The 26705-nt window shown below is 43.1% G+C and overlaps 1 protein-coding gene across 1 annotated transcript in view; it reads left to right on the top strand.

Moving 5' to 3' along the window:
• MYO10 (myosin X) overlaps positions 1-26705 on the top strand; it is a 205276-nt gene that overhangs the window by 42333 nt on the left and 136238 nt on the right. Inside the window, exon 2 of the mRNA XM_045566523.1 lies at positions 3983-4081. Coding sequence (XP_045422479.1) covers positions 3983-4081 — 99 coding nt within the window. The remainder of the gene's footprint in view (positions 1-3982; positions 4082-26705) is intronic.

Below are 26705 nucleotides of genomic sequence, written 5' to 3'. Positions count from 1 at the left end.
CAAGGACAATCTATGTAAAAATATCCATGTCAGCGGTTTTACTTTGCAATTCTGATTCTATGAAAATTGCCAGTTTATACTTTTTCAAAGAACAAAGGGAGTGTTTTGAATGTATTTCCCTCCTTACCTGTGGAAGACAGCTGTTTATTATAGATCTAAGAAAACTGGCCAGTGGCCTCTAGATTTGAAATCTGGGCTGGATTTTGTAAAACTTGCTTATCAGCAGCTCTTCACACCTGTTGGAAAAGACCTTTGGACTACAGAAGCTGAACTGTGTGTTTGATCATGTAGCACTGTGTCAACAAAGGGCTTTGTAGTACTTTCAAACGAGAAGGCAAAGAGAGCCACAACTAGACGCTAAGCCAGTCAAAGAAACTGCATTCTGGAGTGAAAATATGCTCTGGGTGGCCTCTGGAAGTTGGGAGGTTCATATTAATCCTGGTGACAATTTATATTCATTTGGTAATGTTGCATAATCCTAATTTCATTCTTATTAAACAGTTTTAATAAATTGGGAAACAGGTACTTGAAATCCTTTTTTTGTTTGTTTCTTTTTATTTAATTTATTTTTTATTTTTAAATTTCAGAACATTATGGCAGTACAAACATTTTGGTTACATATATTGCCTTTGCACTGCCCAAGCAAAAACTACAAGCATGCCCATCCCCCAGACGGCACACTCTGCATTCATTAGTTGTGAATTAATTTACCCATCCCCTCCACCCTCCTCCCACCTGCCTGTCACCCGATGAAAATTACTTCCATGTGTGCACCTAAGTGTTGATCAATTAGTACCAATTTGATGGTGAGTACATGTGGTGCTTGTTTTTCATTCTTGTGATACTTTACTTAGTAGAATGAGCTCTAGCTCCATCCAGGATAATACAAGAGCTGCTAGTTCACCATTGTTTTTTATGGCTGAGTAGAACTCCATGGTACACATACACCACATTTTATTAATCCACTCATGTATTGATGGGCACTTGGGATGTTTCCACATCTCTGCGATTGTGAATTGTGCTACTATAAACATTCGAGTGCAGATGTCTTTATTATAGAATGACTTTTTTTCCTTTGGGTGGATGCCTAGTAGTGGAATTACTGGATCAAATGGTAGTTTTATTTTTCGGTCTTTGAGCTATGTCCATATTACTTTCCGTAGAGGTTGTACTAATTTGCAGTCCCACCAGCAGTCTAAGAGTGTTCCTATCAAAATCCTTTTTGATGAAAATGATGCCGGTGATGCTGGCAGCAAACAAAGCTTTAGGCTCAGGATTCTGGGGTGGAGGTGCACTGGGGATTTTTTTTTCTGACTTAAACCTATGAGTAAAAGTTCTCACCTTATATGGCTTTGAATATATTCATTTGAGTGGGCGTGTGTGTGCATGTGTTATGTTTGGAGGTACATATTTCAAAACTTTCAAATGTTGCAGTCTGATATGTGAATTCAAAAGAGGATGAAAAAAGTCATCAGGCACTTGGATGTCTTTTTCTAGAACATTACAAATAATGTGGTTTGGGTATGGAATTATATTTGAGAGAGCAGTCTTAACGGATGCCTGAAGTTGATGTTGTTTTTGGAAGCAGCTGTTTGCTAATAAAGAAATCAGGACTGACAGGCGGTTGTAAGTGTCATTCTTTCCATGTGCCACCAGCATCTCTTCCCAAAGTGGGAGTCAGAGGGAGTGTGTTGGACTTGTGTAGAAGTAGGAACTTGGCCCCTGTTGGTGTTAATGTGTGTTCTTTAAATAGGCAGGCTTCAGGATTCATACAGAATACTTCATATTCATCTTTGATGCTGTTTTCCACTTTGGGGACATGGTTGAAGAACTATGGATGGGGTTAACAAGTTAAAATCCCCATACTATGTGGGAAATGAGTGCACATGGAGAGGGCCTTGTATAGGGTTTTGTCATGGGGAATGCTAGGAGAGCTGTAGAACCTGCAGGGAAATTATAAGCGTTGGTCAGTGGGGGAAAGGGGTCTGTTCCATTTCAGTCTTGGGGTCTCCAGCCACCTTGATCTTAGAAATGCTTGTAGAACCTCCTTCTGGGGCCCCAGGGTCTAGCTGACTGGTCCCAAGTGTTTTTTATCCAACTCAAGGTTGACCTACTAGGGATCCCAAGTAACAGGGGAGACAGCCAGCACTGGAAGCCCTGGCTGGTGGATTTGAAACAGTTCATCACTGGTACTGAGGGAGTAACTTTTAAGTCAGATTTTTATATCATCTTAAATTTTCCCTCCTAGGGGATGAGAGGGAGCAAATACATGATGTGTGATAACTGGCCATTTAAAGTGACCTCCGTGTTGTTAGATTTTAATTGTTGACTGATTTATGAATGCATTTGATTTATTTATGAATTATTTCCAGGAGACAAATAGAGTCAGCATGATGTGTAGGAAGAGTGTGGGATTAGGAATTGGAGAGGCCTGCCCAGGTCACTGGCTGTGTGGCTTTGGGCAAGGCTAAGCCTCAAGCTTCAATTTTCTCATGGAGGTGGGGGGTTCCTGTCTTACTGAAGGTTAGTATTCAATAGAATGTCACTGAGGCTCTTAGCACACGAGTGTGATACATCACAGGTGCTCCTTTACTGGAAGCTACTATTTTTGCTGTTGATCCACATAGTTGAGAGTAGCAAAAAGTGATGAGTTTACTTGTATGTTATTTCTCACCTGCCACTCTGCGTCAAGAATGGAGTAGTAGCCTTTTCAACTAGAAATTAAACATACCATAACCAATATACTTCAAATCTTTCACTTATTTCAAATCAAAATGGAAATAAAATAGGAATAAATGAAATGAAGTTGAAAATTTTAGAAAAAAGAGTTCGATCGAAATGTCATTTCAAGTGATAATTTTGTTATACAGCCACATTAATACAATGATTCATGAGGATGTGCTCTGTTAGTGTCCTTTCTGTTGGAGTTGATGAAATTGTTGTGCAGAATAGAAGTAGTTCAATGAGATACTAAAGCTCGGTGTTGCAGCCCATCCTATGGGTATACATCAGGTGTCATAAAGGTAATTCTTGATAATTCAAATGACGAGTGAACACCCATAATTTCTTCAAACTTTATCAGTTGTCTTTGGAAACAAACGGTTTCATGCTGTGAAGCCAAAGAAAGAGGAAATTGAGCATCGAAAAGCCAAATATTATGATATCTCATTGTTCAGCGAAGAAGTGAAAAATGGAAATGGAATCAATGCCAAAATCAATGCCCAGGGTTAAAACAGTGCAATCTGGAAATTGCTATTATATTTTTTGGGTTATAATCCTAAATTTTGAAGTTCATTAGGTGTGTGGTATAATCCTAGCACAGCTCATACTGGCAGACAGAGTTCTGATATTTATTAGAAACTTCAGTCTCTCTTTTGGAGATTCCAGTTGCCATGTGGATCTTGGTACAGTAGGATGTCAGTGGAGTTGGTCTAACGTCCGCCAGGTGGGCAAATGTGTGGGGCTTTGACCTGGGAGAATGGGAACCACTAGGTCCCAAATGGTTCTCAAAGAGGGTGAAGCAGTGCACAGACCTGGTTAGACTTGTGGTTTCTGGAGCCCATCTGCCTGGGTTCAAGTTCTTGCCCAGTCTTGGTGATATTGGGCAAGTTACTTTACCTCTGGGCCTTTGCTTCTCCACCTATAAGATGGGAGTGATAATGGTACCTGCTTTGCTATCTCAAATGAGTGATCCACGTAAACTAGTTGCACAGTAGGAACACAGGGGCCACTGTCTTCTTAGTCCTGTCTTTGCTTTCTCTGTCCGGTGGGGCTCTCTCTGTGTCACACTTGTGGATAGTTAATAAAGGCTGTGGATGATGCTTCCCGAAGATTTGTTCTTTGTTTGTTTGAGAAAGACATTTGCCTTTCAAAATGTTTTTTTTTTAAAAAAAGGAATGTAGGAGTCATAATTTTGAGGGTGGTGTTTTGCCACAGAATGCAATTCAAACTCATAGTTAAATCTTGTTTGTTTTGTTTACAGGGAACACGGGTCTGGCTGAGAGAAAATGGCCAGCATTTTCCAAGTACTGTAAATTCCTGTGCAGAGGGCGTCGTCGTCTTCCAGACAGACTATGGTCAGGTGAGAGCAAGTCCCTGCAGCTTCCTGCCATCTGTGCTCTGCTTTGTAGATGGTCTCACCCAAGGGCACGCGTGCTTGCCCCCCTCCTCCCCCAAACACCTTAAGTTGTGTTTCTAAGTGATAAATCACAATCCCAGTGGGAATGTAGGACGTACACATTGTCAGTGTGTGATGGATACTGTACAGTTCTCCCAAATGGACCACAGCAAGGGCTCCAGCCAGTAGGGACAGAAGAGCACACACTGGCTTGGTTTCCTTCCTGGGTATCTTTTCCACCTTCTTGCACCTTTTTCAAGAATCAGAAGTGTAATTTGAGACAACATTCAAATATATTGATAATTGCCAATTGATTACCTTATCACTTTCTCTTAAAATTCTTAAACTTTCATGGTGCCTTAGTCCTCTGATGGACTATCATAAACTGCGTGACTTGTAAACAGCAAACATTTATTTCTCACAGTTCCGGAGGCTGGGAAGTCCAAGATCAAGGCGCTGGCAGTACGGTGGTACTGGTGAGGGTCCCGTTTCCTGGTTCATGGACAGCCAGCTTCTCACCGTTCCCTCACGTGATGGAAGGGGCAAGGGAGCTTTCCCAGGCCTCTTTTAGAAGAGCACCAATCCCATTTGTGAAGGCTTCGTCTTCATGACCTAATCACCTCCCAGAGGCCCCATGTTTTAGTACCGTTGTATAGGGGATTAGGATTTCAACATAGGAATTTTGTGGAGGACACAAATAGTCCATCACACAGAATTTTGGAAATACTGGCAAGCCAGTGGAATTCAGGGTGGTGGCATCCTGATCGCTGTTACAACAAGACCGACTCACCCAGTTAAGCTGAGCTTAGTGATCTACCTTGCTGACCAGCTGAAGAAGCGTCTTCTGTATAGGGAATGACACTGCTCCTGTTCCTACTCATTAGTGTAAAACGAATGAAGACCTATTTCCCTGAAAATAAACATGAAGGGAACACAGTATATAACAGCATAATTTGTTTAACAAAACTGTGCTCCTGAAAGCATTGTAAAGTAGATTTTTAATGGAATTCTTTTCCTTTCTTGTTGAATTATATAATATTTTAATCCCAGAGCCTTTCCTCTAATTCTTTTAACTTTGCTTAAAAAAGATTTTTTTTTGGGTAAAAAACATACAACACTAACACTACCACATTAACTGTTTTTAAGCATATAGTTCACATTATCATGCAACAAATCTCCAAAACTTTTTCATCTTTCAGCGCTGAAAATCTGTGCCCACTAAACACTAATTCCCTCTGCCCTCTACTGTTCTTCTTTCCATTTCAATGATTTTAATTAATTTAGATACTTCATATGGGTGGAGTTATACAGGATTTGGCCTTGTGTGACTGGCTTATTTCACTTAGGTTTCCATTTCTGTCTAGCTAAGCCTTGGTTGGCAGAGGCTCCTAACACGACTCCCCCAGTCCCTCAGTGCGACTGCCTTTGCCTCTCAGTCAGCAACCTGTGCCACGTGAAGCCCTTGCTGGCCACAGTCGATGGGCAGCTCTCAGTGAGGTTGGAGTGGAATGGGCTGGTTAGGTCAGTAGGTCTGCTCATTTTCAACGGTATTTATATGGCTTGTGGGTTTAGAAAGAACTAAACTGGAATAACATGTACTTGAAAACAACACTGAACCTTGACCTCTAATCTTCGGTTGGTCATCAAATGCTTGGTTTTATGTTGGCCACTCTGTCATTCCCAAATATAACAAGTATAATTAGCCTGGTGATTCGTGTAGGAATTGTAGGGTTTACAGAGGAAAAATGAGGCCAGATTTTAAAAATTGGGGTCAAGCTTGCATCAAGAACTAGCACTGGCCAAAACACTGTAGTTTCTATTTCTACTGACTTGAATAGTCCTCCCCTCCTTACCTCACAAGTTCACTGTAGAACGTACAGGATAACAAGTTCAATAACTGGTCCTGGTGCCCGGGACGGGAACACCTGTGCTTTAACTGGGCAGGGACAGATTCTTGAGGGAATCAGGGTCAAAGATTTAGAGCATGGCCTTGTTCTGGTCAAGCCCATCTTTGGTTACTTTTTAAAATATTGGTTAATTTTGACTCAGTTTGCTAAGTTATTAAAGGATGTTAAGATACTGGTATTTCTGGAGGAAGGGGAGAATGGCAAGTTAGTGTTTAATGGGTACAGAGTTTCAGTTTTGGAAGATGAAAAATTTCTGAAGATGGTGGTGATGGTTGTACAACAGTGTGATTGTACTTAATGCCACTACGCTGCACTGAAACACACTTAAGCTGATACATTTTGTGTTAGTATATGTATATTTTACCTCCCTCCCCTTCCCACAGACTCACCAAAATATGTCAGTCAGGGTTTGAGGTCAAATGGTAACAGGCAGAAATTGTCAAATGGCTATTTGTAGGTTTAAAAAAATTTCTGTGAAATTTTTACATTACCCAAATATGACATCTTAGAGTCCTTCACCGGTTTACAAAACTATTAGTGTAATTTTCCTTTGATTTAGAGCAGTGCGTCTGAAATGTTACTGCGTGTGGATCACCTGGGGAAGTTGTTAAGATGCAGATTCTGACAGGCAGGTTGGGGTTCGGCTGGAGAGTCTGCATTTTTCACAAGCTCCGTAGTGACATTGATGTGCTGGACAAACCACATTGGAGTAGTGAGGATTGAGAAGATATTCCTGAAAAACACCTTAGGGTCATGGTTACCAAAAATGAAGAGCAGGAAGCATGCAATGGCTTACATACCCCACCCGCACTTCTGTTTTGGAGGAAGCAAAGATAATGACAAGGAGGAGGGCTTTGGGCAAAGTTTGGAAGTTTTTTCTGGCCCTTCGAAGCTTTTCCTCTCTTTCTCATTCTCTGTGCCCTACCTTCCAGTGACCATTTCATCTGAGTGTGGCCGGGGGTTGGGCTAACTGCAGTATAGTAATTCTCAGGTCCATTAAAGAGCAGTTTAACAAAATCCTCTTTAGAGTTAGAGACCCAGCAGAGCTATGCATAACTAAAATCTTAAAGTGCAACCACAGGGACACGGGGTAGGCAGGAGATAATAGTGTTTTGTTCTGAATGAGACCACGAAAGGGCACGCTTTCTTACTTCATTCAGTCTCGTAGGAGAATTTTGCACATTCATTCCACTGTCCTTTTTTTTTTGCCAGGGAGATGGTTTTAATGTTAATTTAAAATTTCATACTACTCTGAAATTTAAATTTAAATTACTGTAGGTAATTCAAAGGCCACAGCACACAGGCAGGTCAGCACATGTCCTGCAAGGTAGAGAGGAGTTGTCTTCTTGGAACAACACGCTTTGAACAGAGTTTTAGAGGAGCAGATTTTTAAAAGCACCGTAGTTCTGCTGGGTGCAGACACAGCTGAAAGATCAACTCTTGTGAAAGGGGAAGAGGGAAGATAGCACTGAACATTTGTCTTTTCCAGAACATTCAGGAGGTGCATAAATAATCACTATAGCACTCTTTAAGAACATTGTAGAATTGAGTAATAAGTTCTACATTAGACTTTTCACATTGAGAGTTTGAACTATTTTATTATTCTTTTCTGGAAAGAGTCTAATTTGATTGCTCTGAAACAGCCTTAGAATGATATCAATTTACCTAATTGTATTTTAAGGGGTAGTTAATTCAATTTACCACAGGACTTTTAATCAAGGCGATTACACTGTGCAATGATTCCATTCTGTTTTCTGTTTGACTTATCTCTATATGGGGTCTTCCAAAATATTTACTGGTTGGGAATTTAATCGTCCTCCTCCATGCCCTTCTCTTTTTATTTGCAACAAGTATAACTGAACTTGGCTTTAAAAGTTGATCTCGTTTTATCAATTCACAAAAAGGCCATTGGATTGCCCAGTACTTTCAACTTGTCTGTCCCTGTCCCCTAAGAAAGTCAGACATCTTCAAGCCACACGGGGAACACAGTCCTAATTACTTACAATCACATCTCCCGCTTAGAGCCATCTCTGACCCCTTTGGGTTGACATGGCTTGTTGGAGTTAATGCCATGGGCCCAATTTTGTGAAACTTAATAAGGGGTTAGTTAGTGTGGTGACTTTTCACTTTTCATCGCTATTTTTGGTCATTTTCGCACACTTTCTGCCCTGTCCAGCTGTTTTTCTCTTGCTATTTTTCTCCCTCCACTTGGCCCCCATTGGTGTCTTTTTTGTCCTTTGAATGTCACGTATATGTGGGCCGCCTTTTGACCTCTTCCCAACGGCCTTCTCAGTATACCATCTGTGCACAGTCTCAAGTTTGTTGAACGCAGGAGAGTGGTCAGTGGGGGACAGCCCAGCAGGGGTCCCCTCTCAGAGCTGACTCCCACTGAAGCCTCAGGAATTGGGCAACTAGAACCCAGCTTTTTACATTTCAACTCTAAGTGGCCGGAGAAGTTAGATCTGACTGCTGAGAGAAAGTGGCGGATCCTAGATATTTGAGCAGAGTGAAAAATCTCATCCGAGAGCCCAGGAAGGCTGGTCTTTCCCCACAGCAGGGGAAGCTGCATTCCAGGCTTGTCTGGCAAAGCTGGCTGGGCAGCTGTGGAGGGAGCGTGATCCCACTAACTCCTGCGTGGAGCCCAGGAGGGAAGTGAGCAAGCAGCTGGCCTGGCCCCCCAGGTGGGGCAGCCAGCAGGAGGGGACCACCTGGGGTGCGGAGGGGAGCTCCACCTCCTGGGAAGATTGGCTGGGCTCGAATTGTGCAGGGGATAAGGGAACCAGCATCCAGGCAGCTAAACTTGTGAAGATGGAAGAGAAGGAATTTGGGGGCAACATTTATAATGCAAAAGAAGTGTCCTTAGGATACAGTGGCTCTTTAGAACCAAGCTCTGGCATAGAAGAGAGAGATTCTTTCTAGTCAGCTGGCCTGGACATAATTGCCTGGCTTTTATGTTTTGTTTTGTTTTGTTTTAATGTATATTCTGTCCCCTTCTCAGCTTTTTTTAATCTCCTTTTTTTGTGTATGTGAAGGAGAATATTTTCACTTACTGAAGACATCATACCCATTTTTTTCCTCAAGAGGAAGGGAATGTAGGGTCATTTACATTTGGGCTCATGGGGCCTCTCAAGTCTCAGGTGTCCCATATATGGCAATTGCTGCTTCCAACCAAATTAACTTCTGGGTTCACCGGGACTGTGTGAAATTGCAGTTTCTAGAGGTCTTGAAGCAGTTATGTGTGGTTCAGCCTAACAGCCTGTTAATGGCCCTTCATTTTAATTTTGTGATTTAGCTTATCAGTGATCTGCTTATGATTTAAAGATGGGATTTTTCTGATGGCTTACAGGAACGCTCAACAAAGTAGCAGATTTTTTTTGCAGTCTAGTTGAGTGACAAAGCATATCCCTAAAATAGTACGCCAGCTTTCATCCTGTTGCTGTTGCTGTGTGTGTACATTTGCTAGCAGCTGTAACGTTGGTATTCCGTCTGGGGTTTTCACTTTTTCTGGTGGGTGTCTAAAGGGTTTGCTATGATTAGTCTCTTCTGCAAATACCCAAATTTGAGTTGAAAGAAAAATGAATAAATACACAATTTTTTTGGACTGGAACTTGGGTTTTCCTCTACTGTTCTGTGTGTGTTTATTGGGATAAATACACATTACGTAAAACTTAGCGTTTTAACCATTTTAAGTTTACAGTTTGGTGGCATTAATGACATTCATCGTGTTGTGCTGTCACATCACTATTTCTAAAACTTTTTCACTACCCCAAACAGAAACTCTGAACTCATTAAGCAATAACTCCCTTTGTAATTTATTTTTAAACTACTTTTCTCTTGCATGTCTTTTCTTGTGCTGCTTTAAAAAATAACAGCACATTGGAAATTCCTTTCCTGAAGGCACAGGTCAAGGAAGATCACTTGAGATCCCGCTCTGGGTTCCTGGAATGGAGAATCCGGTGGTCCAGCTTAGGTCCCCTGATGGCTCAGCCTTGGCCACTTGCTGTGCACATAGGGGTGGATGGTGCTACCCCTGTGGATGCATGAGGGGCCTTTCTCAAGAGGAAAGTGGCTTACACAGCCACCCTAAAAAAAGTCAGGGGAAAGAGGGGCATGCTGGTGACAAGTGATAGATAATTTTTAAAAATTAGATGTCCACTCTTTGGCTTCTTTTGTTGAAACTTTAGTAGGGCTCCATCTGTTTCCTTGGAATTCACTTCAATCAAAACACTGCAGCTGTATTAAAAAGATAGCGCTGAGCTGTGAAAGCTCTTAAATTCTCTTTGTTTTTCCCACGTTTCGGTATCGCTCCTGGAAATACCCCTCTCTGAGATGGACGTTAAACACCAGCTTACGGAGTTTCTTAGAGTCAGAGGTCTGTGCTCCGGAGACCGACACCACTGGGACTTTCAGTCTTGCTTTCAAGACCAATTAACATGCAACTTGTCCAGCGAACTTAGTTTGGAGCTAAAAAATGTTTTTACGCTCTGAAATCCATGTGGTTCTGACTCTCTAGACCTCTTCCAAGAATTTGGTTTGGCATTTTGTGACTCAAAGATGGAAAGTCAAATGTTTCCATTAATTTTCACTCTGGGACTATAGGAAAAAAAGTTTGCTTGTTTATTAGCGCACTTAGCTCCAGGAAAAACACGTGCGTGTTTACAAATCCGCGCAGCTCTGCATGGAAAGCTCACTTAATGCGATCTGGGAGGAGACTCAGCTCAAGCAGGCCAAGCCCTTGTTCTTTCTCCCACCAGGAACCTGGTTCCTGCAAAGATGTGTCCAACTCCTCGGCCTTGATTCAGGGATGAACGTGCTGATGTGATCTTCTCAAAGAAGCCACCTTATCAATAATTTTCTGTCTCTCCTCACCCAGGTCTCTGAGAAAGGTGACTTGTCATTGCTGTGTTCCTAGCACCCAGGACCAGAGCCTGGCCCAGGAATGCCCTCAGTAAATACTGAATGGATGAATGAAGCTCCATTTGTAATCAGCACGAAGCCAAATAAGTCATTGGAATGCTGTGGGCTTTGTTAAGCACGTTATTTTATGACATTTTAATAAAAAAGTTAACAAGTCATAAAGGACCACAAATGACCAAAAAGAAAAAAGATCTGCAAATCACAAGAATCATGGTGGGAGTTTCACTATATTATTTCTACCCTGGTAGTGTGTAGACCACCATAGACCACGGGACCAGAATGAAATAAAGAGGGTGGAAGAAAGACTTTCTCAGGGAATTCTTTTACTTGATAGACTCTAGATACATAGAAATTGCATTTTCATTTCTTCAGGGGAGGGGTGGGTGTGTTGCCTTTGGTTCAGGGTCATTTTTCAAAGCCTGGCATTTTTAAAACCTGAGATTGTTGTTCCATATACTTCCACAGTCACACTGAGACAGGAAACAGTGACAAACATTATAAGCTACCCTCGTGTCCTAAGGAATGTGGCTGTGCGAGGTGTTGCAGACCTTAGCACGCCAAAGGTGTACACTGTGTTCCCAGCACCAATGAAAAGCCCGCTGGTAAGGTCTCCTGGTCTCTGGAGCCCATTTCCTGCTTCTGTAAGTGAATCCAGCTTACTTCTGACCCTTTTTTCCAGAACATGGCTTTTGTCTTCCCATCTGAGTCCCTTTGGACTGAGCAGGTGGGTTCCTCCCTGCCTGGCCTCCCCAGAGGGTTGGGTGGATGGGTGGGGAAGGGGATTAGATCTCTGCTGGCAGCATTTACTGGCCCTGGCAAGGCTCTAGCTGAAGACACACACATTAGCTGCTTTTGCAAGGAGAGCAAATGGCCTCTGCCTGGGTCATGACCTTCTTTGGCCTCCTGCCCCTCTTTGGGCCCACTTGTTGATTTTTTGCTTAGTGGATTTTCCTGGACTTTGGTCTCCTTTTTCCTCCCTGCGTCCATTGAATGTACCTCTTTTTCCCAACCCTTAGGGATGGTCTGTTTATCTGGACTCAAACATGCCTCCGACCTGCCTGAGCCTCCCATCTTTGTTTGATGTCCAGATTCCAGGCTCAGCTTCTAGGTGGCTTGGCCCACTCACACCTGTGCAAACCTGTGGTATATCCAGTTTCTCCCTGCAACCAGCAAGGCACCTGGTCTTGCAATGCTAGTGTCCGGGCACAAAGAGAAGCGCTGATGTTTGTGCCATTGGCCCCATTGTTGCTTTTAATTTTGTGGTTGGTTTTAAAAATTAAATTGCTCACAATAGAAAGGGAGTAGGGTACTATCATGTATTTTTGATACCCAGGAATACTGAAAATAATCAGCTAATTATGCCAGGTGCTAAGCTCAGGCCAGACAGCAATTTATGACTTGAAGACACGAACTTAAAAACTGGTTAAATCAAACTGAATTCTTTTATTTTCAATGCTTAAATAAATCCTATACCTTTATTAAAAGTAGCATTTTGTGATAAATGTGAAGACCTTGTTTGGAAACAAAAACGACTCCAATTATCTCTGGGAATCAGACATGGCATCATTTACTGCCGACTGCTGGGTGTGATTTCAGTAGAAAAAGCAGAGGCAATTTGTTGGATTTAGTCAGTTGTCCGTTTGGGAATGAGTTGCATTCCATTCTGAAAATTCATTTATAGGCCTATTATTTGGAACAAATTTTTCCAAAGACTCAGATATACGTGATGAATTGATTATCCAGCTGGTCTACACAGACCTCCTCGGGCATCCACAGTGTGCCCGGGAAGGGCTGATGCTAGTACTCTAGTGCCTGATTCCAACTTTAGCCCTGTTCAGATTCCAACCTGTGATGCCACCGAGTGTGACAGTAGGGAATCCCATCCTTGCCATGACACCCTCCCTGGTGAGCGGTGGGAAAAGGGGCACCCCGGTTCTAAACCATGTCCTCCTCATGGTTGATGAGGATGAAGACCTCGTCGGGGTGGGCATTTCAGATGGGGAAAGGGAAGAGGATGATATTTGCTGGGTGACATCTCTCCATCCGGCACCGTGCCGGTGCCAGTCTGTTTGTCCTGTTAACCCTCAGAACTACCCTGTGAACCAGCCACACTGCAGTGATACGGCAGTCGAACTTAGGTGTGATAACAGGTCCAAGAGTCCACGCTTGGCCCACAGTCAGAGCCAGAGCTGGAGTTTGCCTCCCGAGTGTGTCATCTCTCCACTTGATCATGTTCGCGCCTAAGGAGGGGCGTGAATAAGACAGGGTTGGACTGCTGATGGTGGTTGTTGGCTCCTTTGCTGTGTTCATTCCTTTCCTCTCTGTGGGCCCCAGGCATTTAGTGTACTCGCCTGTGCTTTCTTGTCATGACATTTATGCTCTCTCGAAGTTACTCTTCAAGATTGGCAGGTTCCCATGCCACCTCCCTGCTTCCCTCTACTTTGTGGTAGCTTTTTTCTTCATTTGGTTTAATTGCTGTAGGGAAACAGAAGGGTTCGTAGGCTTGTGTTCACAGTCTTGCATCCAGCATGCTCCTTTTGGCACAGTGGCTCCCAGCCCTGGCTGCGTGCTGTAATTGACTGGGAAGCTCTCCCCGAGAGCCTTGGCCCTGCCCCAGAACCAAAATATCAGAATCTCAGGTGAGGCTCAGGCCATGGTGTGTTTTTAAAAAAAACCTTCCTGAGTGCTGTTTAGTGAGCAGCCAGGTTCAGAACTATGTCATGGACTGAATGACCATCGTATCAAAACATTACCTTAAAAATTGTTGAAAAAGCACAACTTTTGCAGGCTGGACTTAGAAAGTGCCTAGCATTGCTTAATAGCTAGGCCTTGGTTTTTCCCAGGGAGCTCCTTTCTTGGCCATCTCTTCTGTGAAATAGCTCCTTCTGTCTGTCTGTCTGTCTGTCCACCGGCCCATCCATCCATCTGTCACCCATTACTGGACCCTTGTCTGCAAGGGACTCTGGAGTTCATCCTTGTCCTCTCTTCAGAACCTCGACCTGCTTTTGATCTTCCCATCTCCCCCTTCCTTCTCCCACCTTCCCACGGGACACCGTTAGAGTGGGATGTTTGGTTGAAGCGTCCCAGACGCTAACTCAGTGTTTCTGCAAGTGTGAGTCTCTGGCCTGCTGCTTCAGAATCACCGGGGCCCTTGTTAAAAAGTTCCTTGGCCCCTTCCACGTTGCCCAAATCCAGCTGTTGGTGAATTTGGTCCTGGAACCTGCATTTAACAAGCTGCCCAGATTTTATTCATGCTGACTCAGTGGGTACTTTGATCTGGGGTGAATTGGAAAGTTCTCCTTCCTCTTCTCAGCCCCACTTCTCACCTACCTGTCGTTTACTTCAAATTGGGCTACTCCCTGCCCTGGGCCATAGGGGCTCTGGGGGGAGGCCAGCCTTCCCCATGGTATAAATCTTCAGAGAGGTTTGAATCTTTCATTTTTTCCCCCCTCTCTCTTAGGGTCCTGCCGCCTTTTCTTTCTGTGTCTGAAACAGAACTTGATGTTTGGACACTTCTTGGGAGAGAGTGTGAAGGTTTTCTAATTTGTGTTTAGAGACATCCAGTGGTGAAGCAGCTTCCCAAAGTCCGGCCGTCAGTGGTGGTCTTTGGGTTCGCATAACTCAGTTAAGTTCTACTCATGTTTCCGAGGGGAACCTCTCCTGTTTGTATCTCAAGGAGAGAAAGGGGACTAGGGCCTGAAGGAAGGGCAAGGCCTTGGGAGCGGGTGGGACGGGGACACTGCTGAGGAAAGGACGGGCCCTGGGGGTGGGTGAGGTGGCATCTTGTGAAAGGCGTCTTTGCTGTGGTCTGAATGTGTGTGTCCCCCTAAGTTCTTATGTTGAGATCCTGACCCCCAATGTGATGGTATTAGGAAGTGGTGCCTTTGGGAAGTGATTAGATAGATCATGAGGACAGACTCCTCGTGACTGGGATTAGTGTCCTTACAAAAAAGGCCTGAGGGAGCTTGTTTGTCCTCACACCACATGAGCACACAGCTAGAAGGTGCCATCTATGAGCCAGAAAGCAACCCTCACCGGACACCGAATCTCCTTGTTCTTGGACTTCCCAGTCTCCTGAACTGTGAGAAATGCATTTCTGTTGTTGAGAAGCCACCCAGTCTGTGGAATCGGTTATAGACCAAGGCCGGCTTGTTTCCTCCACTCTCCTCCCGTGGGGCATCTGCCCTCCTGGGCTTGGGCTGGAGGAGAGTGCAGGGTGGAGAGCTGGTGTGTAAATCCCAGGCAGCACCCCCGAACTGGGGAGAGAAGGAAGCTTACGCCCAGTGGATGCCCATTCTGGTAACTTCTGCTCAAGGAACGTATGTTACTTAGAACTGCAGGGAAAGTGTGAACTTACGGCTTTTATTTCACACCATCTGATTGTGCTGCCATTTTAAAGCTAACAGATGTGTGAAAAATTGAACTCAGTGGTTACTTTAGAGGGATTGAACTTTCAAAGGTGTTGGAAATACTCAGGGTATTGTTGTGTATGGTTCATCGAGGCTGTAGGTTTCACTGTATGCAAATGAAACCTCCATTTAAAACAAAAGTAACATCTACCTTTTCTGAAGGCAGCTGTTTGTGAATTGATACATGTCACCAACACAGCATTCCTGGGTAAAGTTTATGCAACAATTCCAGTGTTTAACTAAACGGGGGCAGCGGACCACAGCCTGATTTGTACAGCCTACGAGCTGGGACAGTTTCTTACATTTTTAACTATTTGGAAAAACTCACAAGAAGAAGAATATTTTATGACACATGAAAACTATGTGAAATTCAAATTTAATAAAATCGTATTGGTACACAGCCATACCATTCATTGGCCTCTTGTCTGTGACTATGTTCACGTCCGTTGGTGTCCTCTGGAAGGGCTTTGCTATGGCCTGAGTGTTTGTGTCCCTCCCAAATGCACACAGCCAAGGACTAGCAAAACCTCAAGTACTGACCATCTAGTTTTTTGCAGAAAAAGTTTGCTGAGCCTGAGCTAAAGGCTCATTTCCTCCAATTACTTCTGAAATGATATTTAGTGCTGCAGGGGGCCTTGCAGAGGGTTCCCAGTCTGGGCTACACACTAGAATCCCTTGAGGAGCTACTAAATGAGATTCCTGGGCCACTGTGCCATGCCAAATGGCACAACTTCCCTGGAGGTGAGCCCAGTAATGTATTCGCAGCCAGCGCAACCAGCGTCGGGAGTCTGTGTGTGAACCCTGATGGATTGCTAGATGATCCACTGGTTCCTAAGCCCTGTCGTTTCCCCGGTGAGGGGCAGTGCCTTGCCCAAGAGGGTGAAAGTAGTCCGTAGTCAGTGGCAAAACTCATGCTTCTTGCTCCCCATGTGGCAGTGGCTCTCAAAATGGAGCTGACATCAGAATCCCCCGGAAGGCTTGTTAAGCCACTGAGTCCTGGGCCTCAACCCGGAGTTTCTGATCCAGCAAGTCTCAGGTGAGCCCGCACCTTTGCATTCCTGACAAGCTCCCAGGTGCCTGCTTCCTGCTGGTCTGGAAGGCACACTTTCACAATGGGTTTGTAGGGCTTGGCAGGCTGTGTGTGGATTTTTTTTTTAATCCATGCTCTAAATAAAAGCATCTGATACACCATCTTCCTCCCAAAGCATATTCTTTGAAAATGCAGATGGTCACTCACACAGCCCAAGTACCTTTGCGACTGCTGCAGCCTTAAAGGAATCATTCTTGAGCAGTGTTGTTGTGTCAGGAACAAGACATAGTCTGGAGAGCTTAGGTGTAAATACTAACAACACTGCCAATGGTTTAGTCTGTAACTGGGTGTTGTTTTCTGCGTTGGCTTAATGGGGAGCCGCTCCCAGGCACAGCAAAAATAGGGGAAGCCTGTGTGTTGTGTGTTCGTTACAGCCCACCACATTTCCAAGGAAGGTCTGTGCATTCTGGAAGTATTTCAGAGAGCGAGCTGATGGTGCTTGTGCATTTCCAGAAGTTGCTGTAGAAATGCTGACCCCCGTAATGCTTATTTTTAGTATGGAAGAGCAGTTAGATTGTAAACTTATCATTTTTGGTGTTAGGCTAATACATAGTCCTCATTTTTTAAGCTTTATTTATTTCTATTAATATTTAGAATCTGCTGTTAGAACTCCCAAAATTTCCATAGGTGTCCAATATGCTCTTGTATTCCGTTGTCTGGACCGACTGGCATAAAGAAACCAGGAAGAAGCCCAGGCTACCAGGGCGAGACAGGTGAGGCCCTAGGGTAGAAAATGTGAAGAAACACTCCCTGAGGGCCGTAAGATACCCCCAGCGTGGGTGCATCTTTAAATCGTGCGCGTTTGCACCTGCGTGCCTCACCCTAGGTCCTTGGCCCATCGGAACCTGGAGGCTTGAACAAGACTCCCTGGGACAAGCGGCCCCATGTGGGACCCAGCTCGCCTCCTCCACTTGCTTTGCTTGTGTGTTTCCTCCATACCTGTAATACACAGCCTGAGGAAGGCCTCATTTTGAACAGTTCTGTCTCTGGTATGTTTTCAGATATCTGTGTCAACACACTTTTGTGAATGTGTTTGGGATGGGATGGCTGCAGTACACTTTCCCACGTGGAATACGATGGCTTTGATTATTCCAGTGAATTTTTGAGGGGAAAAAAAGATGAAGACTTTATAGCAGGCTTGCGCAATCTCACATAAAACTATCATATTATGTGTGTAAATTCAGCCTGTGGCCTGTATTAGAAGTTCCCAATGCAGTTGCTTCATTTCAGAGATTGAAGTCAGTCTTTCATGTAGCTGCTGTCTGAGCGTTCCAAATGGTTCTGGGAATCATTTTGAAATAATTAATAGTAGTCTTAAGTCTTCCAGTGAGGGTAACAGGGTAGCTAACCCTTGAGAATTCAGCAAGTATTTCAGTCTCCTGGAATGATCTGCTGTTCTGAAATGTATCCATCTTCCTGCCATGTCAGAGTTCATCGTGCCTTGTTCCAAGCATCTGCTTTTGCTTGTGCAAACAGAGCTAATGACAGATGTTAACTGCTGAGCAGAGAGACAGTCACTCCTGTGACAATGGGCCAAAGCATACGCTGCCCCCAGGTTCAGGAAGGCTTTGTAGCAAAGGACTCAAAAGAGATCAGGCCTCCAGGGAGTGCTGCCAGCGTGCCTTCGTAAAGGGCAAATCCTGTCCGATTAACCTAATTTCCTTCCCCAAGCAGTGATAAACTAAGGAGATTAAAATCGCAGCCATTTCAACTTTAGCATTTATTTTTTTTACGATATTAAGATATATTTGTCATTAAGATTTGAAGACGATTCATTTAAAACATTTATTCTGCTTTGTTTATTTATTTTTCCTCCACTGAAAGGTCACAACTTGCCTTGGAAAATGGTACCTGGGCCTCGTGGAGGTTTGGAGGTAGCATTAGTGAATGCAGGTGTCAGCATCCACATCCCCACATGTATTTTGGATGTTCCCTGTTTGGGACATTCTCTGCAAGGGCAGGATGATATAAATACCATAGAGAAAATAATTCCTGCCATTTGAAGAAAGCCATACTCAAAGTATCCATTATTGGCTCATTGCTATCTTTGATGCAGATTTTAAAATAGTTTGCAGATGTTACTTTTAGCTACAAGAGCAAAAGCAGCTGAAGCCACATTTTAGCACCTAAGATTTGATTAGTTAATAACTTTCATAAGTTTGAGCTGGGGTCTGCAATGAAAAGGAAAATTTTTTTTTTTTTTTTTTTTTTTGAGACAAGGTCTCACTCTGTTGCCCAGACTAGAGTACAGTGGCTTCATCATAGCTCACTATAACCTCTGACTCCTGGGCTTAAGCGATCCTCCCGCATCAGCCTCCAGAGTAGCTGGGACTACAGGTGTGTGCCCCCATGCCCTGCTAATTTTTCTATTTTTTGTAGAGACAGGTTCTTGCTCTTGCTCTGGCTGGTCTCCTGGACCCCAAGTACAGGATGGTACGACAGCAAATGGGGTGACAGCCTTTGACAATAAATAGCTGGCCTCTCATCTGTCTGGGAAAAGAGTAATGCCATAGGTTTTACACCTCAGGATTGCCAGGGCTCATTTTTCTCCTGCCTCTTCTGTCTAAGCAGGTTAGAGGCTGTCATGAATGTTTCCTTGCATGGGTGAGACTTTGTGTTATCATCTTGACCACTGAGAGATAGACGGTGACCACTGCAACTTGCTTCAACATTTATTTGGCAACACTGCGGAAGCACAGCAGTGCTTAAAGAGAATGTATAACTTTGAGAATGACATGATGTATGATCCTGAATTTTTTTGTCATTTTTAAGAGACAAGGTCTTGCTCTCTCGCTCATGATAGAGTACAGTGTTGTCGTCATAGCTCACTGCAGCCTCAAACTCCTGGGCTCAAGTGATCCTCCCCCTTCAGCCTTCCAAGTAGCTAGGACTACAGGTGCACACCACCATGCCTGGCTAATTTTTCTGTATTTTTTTTGTAGAGACAGGGTCTCACTTTATTGCTCAGGCTGGTCTTGAACTCCTGGCTCAAGCGATCCTCCTGCTTCAGCCTCCCAAGTAGCTAGGACTACAGGTGCACACCACCATGCCTGGCTAATTTTTCTATTTTTTTTTTTTTTTTTGTAGAGAGGGTCTCACTTTATTGCTCAGGCTGGTCTTGAACTCCTGGCCTCAAGGGATCCTCCTGCCTTGGCCTCCCTAAGTGCTGGTATTGCAGGAATGAATTGCTTTTATAAGGGATCGTTGAAGCTCTCTTTTTAAGTAGTGTCTAGTAGTGGCTTATGTCAGGTCTAGGGTGAGGATTGTCCCATTTCATTTTTAGTTCTCCTCTCGCCGGTCCTCATGTGGACAGTGTCCTGCTGTCACTCCCCAGCTCCTCTATGGTTGCCTCACAAAGGCTTTTGAAGAATTCCTGGAAGAAATTCCCGGGAGGTTTACTTGGGTCATTTTAATCGAAGGAGTTATGGCGTATCTGTTGAACTCAGGGGATTTGGGGCAGGAAAATACTTCCCAGATCATTTAGTTTTGCTGTGTCATTTGACATGTGACCAGAGTTAGGTCAGAGCGCTTTGATCCAGGTCACATGAGAGAAAACAGAATCGGGAGAAATGAGCTCTCCTCATTTATGCGTCGGGCCTCATTCAGTTTTGTGGGCTACGTTCTGCTTGAGGGTGATGAGGACCAGCTAGTCCATGCCTGGGAAATAACACAAACGAGCCCTTCCGTGGTCAGCCAGCTGCTTAGGGAATCATGACAGGAATTCACAATACCATTAAGAATTTGATTAGTGTCTGAAAGCCAGAGGCAAAAAAGTTAATTTTCTTGTATCTGCATCCCAGTAAACTCTTGTGAATGAATACATTTTGGATAAAACTGAAAATAAGACCCTAACTAATGAATGAGTTAATTTGCATATGCATAGAGGGCAGGACTCTTTCTATACATTCATGACTAAGCCAGTGTACACAATATTCATAGACAGCAATAAATAAATGTCATGGTGACCTAGAGAATAAAACTTTTTGTTACTTTGTGACTTTTTTTAAACCTATATTCTGAACTGTGTTACCCTTTTAAGTTATGTATAGACTTTCTTTTTATTGGGCTTGTTCAGTGTATCTGTCTGTCCATCCATCCATCCATCCATCCTAAGCAGTGATCAGCAAATCTTTCCTGATTTCTTCAACTAAATTAACCAGGAATATCATAATTCACATATTAATTGATATTATTTTCTTTTAAGTTTGCATTACGTGGTTTGCTCTTCCGAGAGGACCCAATGTGGCAATTAAAAGAGGAATTGGGGACAGTTTTGCTTATCTGAATAGTCCCAAAGGGCCACTGACCCCCAAATTAGTTCTTGAGCACTAGCAGGAGATCACCTGTGTGGGAAGTGCCTCCCCTAAACCTCACGTTTATAGAATTCTCTGCTGTTCATTAGATATTTCGTTTGCGTGATCTAATTCTGATCCTCATAACAACCATGTGACCCAGGTTTCCGAGTTTTAAAATGTCATGTGTAAAGATCTGTTGATTGACACTTTTCAGTTGCGCAGACAGAAGCAATTTCAGGATCCATCAGTGCTGGAGACCTCACTGCCCAGTACAAAACCTGGAGCCAAGTAGCGTAGCCGGGGGTGACATTCCCAAGGCCACCGCTCTGGGTTTCAGTGTAACTTTTTCTTAAAAAGTGTGAAATCCTGCAGAAGAACAAACAACAGACAAAAAAGCCACCAGCACATAAGAGCTACTTTTTCATTCTCTCCCTGAAAGACTTCAAGTTTGGAAATGTACAGTTGACCCTGGGGTAGAAATAGAGTTTTTATGCTGTCTACTGTTTTAGTTAGAGGACATTTTACATGGCAGAAAAACCAAGGGTGAGCTACTTGCTCCGCTGCCGCCGCCTCCAGACTTTTTAGAGCGATCACCTGAAGGCATCAGAACTGCCATTAGGTGGAACTTACCAGTACATGGCCTTTTCCTCCTCTCTTTCTCTTGCCAGTGTCCATTTCCGGTCTTATACTCTTTAACTGAGAATCTTTTATTTTTCTTTCTAAAATAAAAAAAGAATACACGAGCAGCTGGAGGTTGGAGGGTCAGATTGAATACATCAAGGCAGTGTAAATAAGAAGTAGCTGAATGAATTTGTGGGGTTCTTCGATGAAGACATTTTCCCCAGTATTGCTGGGCTGGGCAGAATGGACTATAAGCTGAGGGATAGCAGTGTAGACCAATTAATTTTTTACTTGCCTAAAAGCATTCCTTTTTGTCTTATGGAAATTCCAGGTCTAAAATTGCCATTAGGATCAGACTCGCTGAATAAATAGTTTAGATGTCAGTCCTCTATGTTACTTTGTATAAAGAAAATCTAAGCCATCTGGGCTTTTTGTGCTTTTATTGTGCTGGCTCTAAAGACAGGGCAAAACGGCTTTTGTTTTTGGGTCAAAGCAGATGTACGCAGCCTGCCATCTTAATTTCTTTTGTATGGGTTGGCGTGTATTTTAGCTGCTTTGAAATGCTGAAAAGATTTCAAGCCAAGATGGGGAAGAGCAAAATAAATTGATGAGGTTTTTTTTTCCCCCCCACAATTAGGGGTACTAGTTCAAATATTTTGTGAACAAGTATCCTCTGAAATAAGTACATTTATTTAATATAATTTAGATGTTTCTCCAGGTTTGTTGTTAAGCCGTTTCTTTGGCCAGATGTTTCTCTTACATCTGAATCACGCAACTGGGATTTGGTTTCAGCATACATAAGAAGAGAATGTCAGAACCTGAAATATCTTGGTGCTATATTAATGTAATGTGGGGAATAATGTTGTGGAATAACGTTTCTTCTCCCAATCTCAAAACCTTGCAACAAATTCTGGAAATGTAGCCTCCAAATTCCACCTGACCTTGCTTTACTAACCTGGGCTTTTGTAGATATGCACTTTATTCTGGCGGTATAGACACAGACTCTGGTATTAAGAAGCATTTAGTCATAACTGACTGTCATGTGACTCTGTTACCCTTAAGATTGTGCCTAGAAGCCGTCTTTTGAATTTATTTTTAGTTACCTGCAGGGAAAGCCCTTATATTACAAAATAGGGAGAGAGGATTACATCTCTACTGTTGTCCAGCAGCAGATTAGGCTGCAGCAATCAGCAAATGCATGTCCTGTGCAGATTATGGACTGAGGCTACTTTTCAGTTTCAAAATGGAAGGGGAATGTGAGTCAAAAATAATCAATTCAAGTAAGGAATCATTTGCTGCTTTTCTAGTTGCTATTATTTTGACCTTCCTAAGTAATATTCATATTTCCAGATGTGTAGTTGAAAAAACTTATATGCTCACAAATTATGCTGATGCTTGCAGCGAAACTGAAGCGCCCCCAGGACTTGCAAACTAAGGCAGCATTAGCAACCGTGGCACCTGCGACCAGCAGCGGTGGGGATGGTGCTGATGTGGACGCTCGCCTCTTGAATTGTCTGCCGGAGACTGGCCCTCCTGTCCTTAACTGGGATGTATCAACTCCAGGTGTTTTGCTAACAGCAGCCACAGCTACTAGTGAATCCCAAAGACAAGTCCTAAATGATGTTGGAACAAGCGGGTGGGGGATGGGTTAAATTAACTTCGGGAAAGGCTACATCATCATCATCATCATCATCATTTTTATTTTTAGGAATTTAGGGTGGCATTTAATCTTAATTTCAGCAGAAAAAAAATGTATTCACTTCTTTGCTTAATTATGCTTTCCAAACAGCAAGAGAAGCTGTTCAGAAAATTAATACCCATGAACATATATTCACTTGGGAAAATGCTGGGCTAGATGAGGCTTCCTTTTTTGTGGCTGTTATTTTCATTTGGGTTCATATTGTCAATGTTAATCAGCTAAGCTGGGCTTGGTGGCATGCGCTTATAGTCCCAGCTACTCAGGGGGCCGAGGTGGGAGGATTGCTTGGAGTTCAAGACCAGCCTGGGCAATATAGTGAGACTCTGTCTCTTAAGGAAAAAAAAAAAGGTTGATCAGCTAATACCAACATTGTCTTCTCTAGGATATGACTCCTATATGAGTACCGTTCAAATGTTTTACTATTTTTAAATAGCATTTTTTATTTTTTTAGAGACAGGGTCTTGCTATGTTGCCCAGGCTGGAGGGCAGTGAGTACTCACAGGCATGATCATAGATAGCATACTGCAGCCTCAACTCCTGGGCTCAGGCGATCCTCTCAAGTAGGTGGGACTACAGGCTCACCCCACTGTGCCTGGCAATGTTTAAGTAACTTTTAATGCTCTGTTCTTACATCTGTGAAATGGTGATGCTAATACCTTTTGGGGTTGGTTTGAGGGTTAGGGAGTGGAAGCACCAGAGAGTGCTTAGGAATGTGCCTGATGCTGTGAAGACAACACCTGCCATGGGTTAGGACTGGTCATCCCAAAGCCAGGCCCCCGACAGTGAGAATGACCTTCCCCAGGATTCGATACCAACTGTGCTAATTATGGACCTGCTGGTGGCCATCCAGCTTCTCTTCATCCTGTTTTAGTTACTTTTGACAGCAAAGAACCAAGGCTTTGGGCGTTAATCAGTGTAGCCTATGCTCTTTCATGGTGACCCAAATCTGGGAGATTTTCTTTTTATGGTGATAGACTTTGTGGAGCCAGGTGTTAGCCTTTACGCTCGGGTGTGGGAGGGAAAGAAGAAAAGGGAGTTGGCAAGTCTATTCTAGAACATTTTGTCTCACACCCAGAAATGACTGTCACCCTTGAATGAGTTCAAGGTGGTTTTTAATGTTGTAGAACGCTTGGCGTGAAGGAAACTTCATCCAAATCCTGTTTAGTCTTATGACACTTCAAGACAGTCATGTTATAATTAGTAGCTTGTCTTGCCCGTAGCTTGTCTTCCTGTTCGGTGTCATTGCACTTTGAAAACAAATCAATATCCAGCCCATGAAAACAGTTTGCCAAGATCAGTCAGCACTTGCTGTTCATCAACACCTGAATACCACAGTTTCGTGGTTCCCAGACCTTTGGATTCCTGCATCCAGAAACTCTAGGAGATCAACACGGAGCTGTCCCATTCTTAATTTTGCCAGGAAAAGGCATTTAATAACTCTTTTCATCACTTTAATTTTAAAAGACAGTTTTAACACTCTGAGAAAAGAAAAGACATAATAGAATAAAGGACAACCTTTTAAAATTGAAGAAATTGAACTTTATGAAAAGCTCTCTTTATTGTCTTATATTTCTCATTTGGTTATTGAAAATAAGTCTCAGTTAAGTGTTGGGAAATTTCTGCTGCAGATAATTCAATAGTCGGGCTCCATTACCTACCAGGAGATAGATGCACTCCCAGCTCCAGGTACAGTTCCTGGGCCTTGTCTCAGGGAAGGGTTTAGGTTTGTAGCTGGCACTTTAAATTATTCTTGGCTCCTTTACGGAAGGATAAGGTTTTTGAACATTCTCATACATCAAGTTAAAGTATCAATGAATAGGTTTTGATAAAATAATTTAGCTCAGTTGTATTTGAAAAAGAAAATACATATTATCTGGAATTCCTTTGTTTGAATAAAATCTTGCTGGAGAGTTTACAGATTTTACAGGCAGTGTAGGAAGAGGTGGACAGAAATCCCCCCGTACCCCGCATTTCTTAACTGGGGTTTCTGTGAAAGTTTTAGAGCTCTGTAGATCTTGATTTGGAAACTATTGCTTGAGAATAATCTATAGCACTAGTTCCTAATGTTGCTATGACTTTCATCTAGTTTCACAGTGGAGTTTACACAGCTTTAAGAACAAAAACTAGTATACAAGGTGAAACTTAGAGTTAGGAGTTGCATGTGGATTAGACACTGGAATCCTATTTATACCAGTTTATACCAGTTTTGTGTTCTAAGGTACTCCAGGGCTACCTTTGATTTTCAAAAATCAGACATTCAGTTCTGGTAGATTAATTTTATTAGTAAAGAGTTAGGTTGAATAAATTGTTTTGCTTAATTTCTTAATAGTCTTCTTTTCTTACCATAATTGCTTTCACAACTGGCTATTTGCCCTTTTACTTTCTGACTATAGAAAAGGAGAAGAGCCAATTAGATACATGCTTGAAGAAAGTGTCGTGGATAAATCTTGAGGTCATCAAAGGTGTGTGCTAGTGTGTAATGTGGACCTGAGAGTAGGGAAATGATAATTTCTTCTGTGGTTTATCTAAAATCCTCGGAGAGTGATCCTGAATTAGGTAAATAATTGATTTTTCAAAGAAAAAAGAGTGGATACAAGTTGTTTGGAAGAAAATTATTTCCTTAGTAATATGATTTGAGAAATCAGTTTAGGGATACTGAGCAAACGCTGGATGGAAAAATGGAACAGAGCTCTCCAGGTTCATTGCGGAGTGCGGGGGCAGGCGGGAGAATAGGAAAGAAAAGTGAATTGACTGTGATTTGTCGCTAACTAGTCAGCAAGAGATTGATTCCTTGAGTGTCAGGACAACTGCTTATCTTGTGCCTACTTTTCCCACTTGTGTGTCAGTCTTTGTGCTTGTTGGGATAAATTATAATGATGTAATATGGGTTAAGTATTTGAAGTTCTTATACAACCATGTAATTATCATTTATTGGTGTCTGTGCTTAACCTTCCCAGGTTAATGTGTGCAAACCAGTTTTAATGCTATTAATGAACTTCAGAAGACCTAGAAGCTTTTTGGTTAAGTGTTACCTTTCCATTTCTCATGACTGTGGGTCACTTCTTTTAAAAAAAAATCTTTCTGTAATTTACCCATTACTGTATATTTGATGTGCTTGTTCTTCTAGAGCAGTGGTCCCCAACCTACTGGTCCAGTCTGAGGCCTGTTAGGAACCAGGCTGCACAGCAGGAGGTGAGCAGCAGAGGAGCAAGTGAAGCTTCATCTGTATTTACAGCGGCTCCCCATGGCTCCCATCACCCCATAAGCTCTGCCTCCTGTCAGATCTGCAGTGGCATTAGATTCTCATAGGAGTGTGAACCCTACTGTACACTGCACATGCGAGGGATCCAGGTTGCGTGATCCTTATGAGAACCTAATGCCTAATGATCTGAGGTGGAGCTGAGGTGGTGATGCTAGCGCTGGGGAGAGGCTGCAAATGCAGATTACCATTAGCAGCGAGGTTTGACTGCACAGTAAGTGTAATGCACTTGAATCATCCCCAAACCATCTCCCCGCCCCCTTACATGATCCCTGGTGCCAAAAAGGTTGGGGACCGCTGTGTAGGAGTCCAAATACTTAATGCAGTTTAAAAATACTGTTACATTTTAACTCAGTTATTAGCAATGGACAGGCAAGAGTGATGGACTTAG

Source organism: Lemur catta, chromosome 12 (genome assembly GCF_020740605.2).
Source record: "Lemur catta isolate mLemCat1 chromosome 12, mLemCat1.pri, whole genome shotgun sequence".
NCBI lineage: Eukaryota > Metazoa > Chordata > Mammalia > Primates > Lemuridae > Lemur > Lemur catta.
This window is presented reverse-complemented; position numbering and strand designations above follow the sequence as displayed.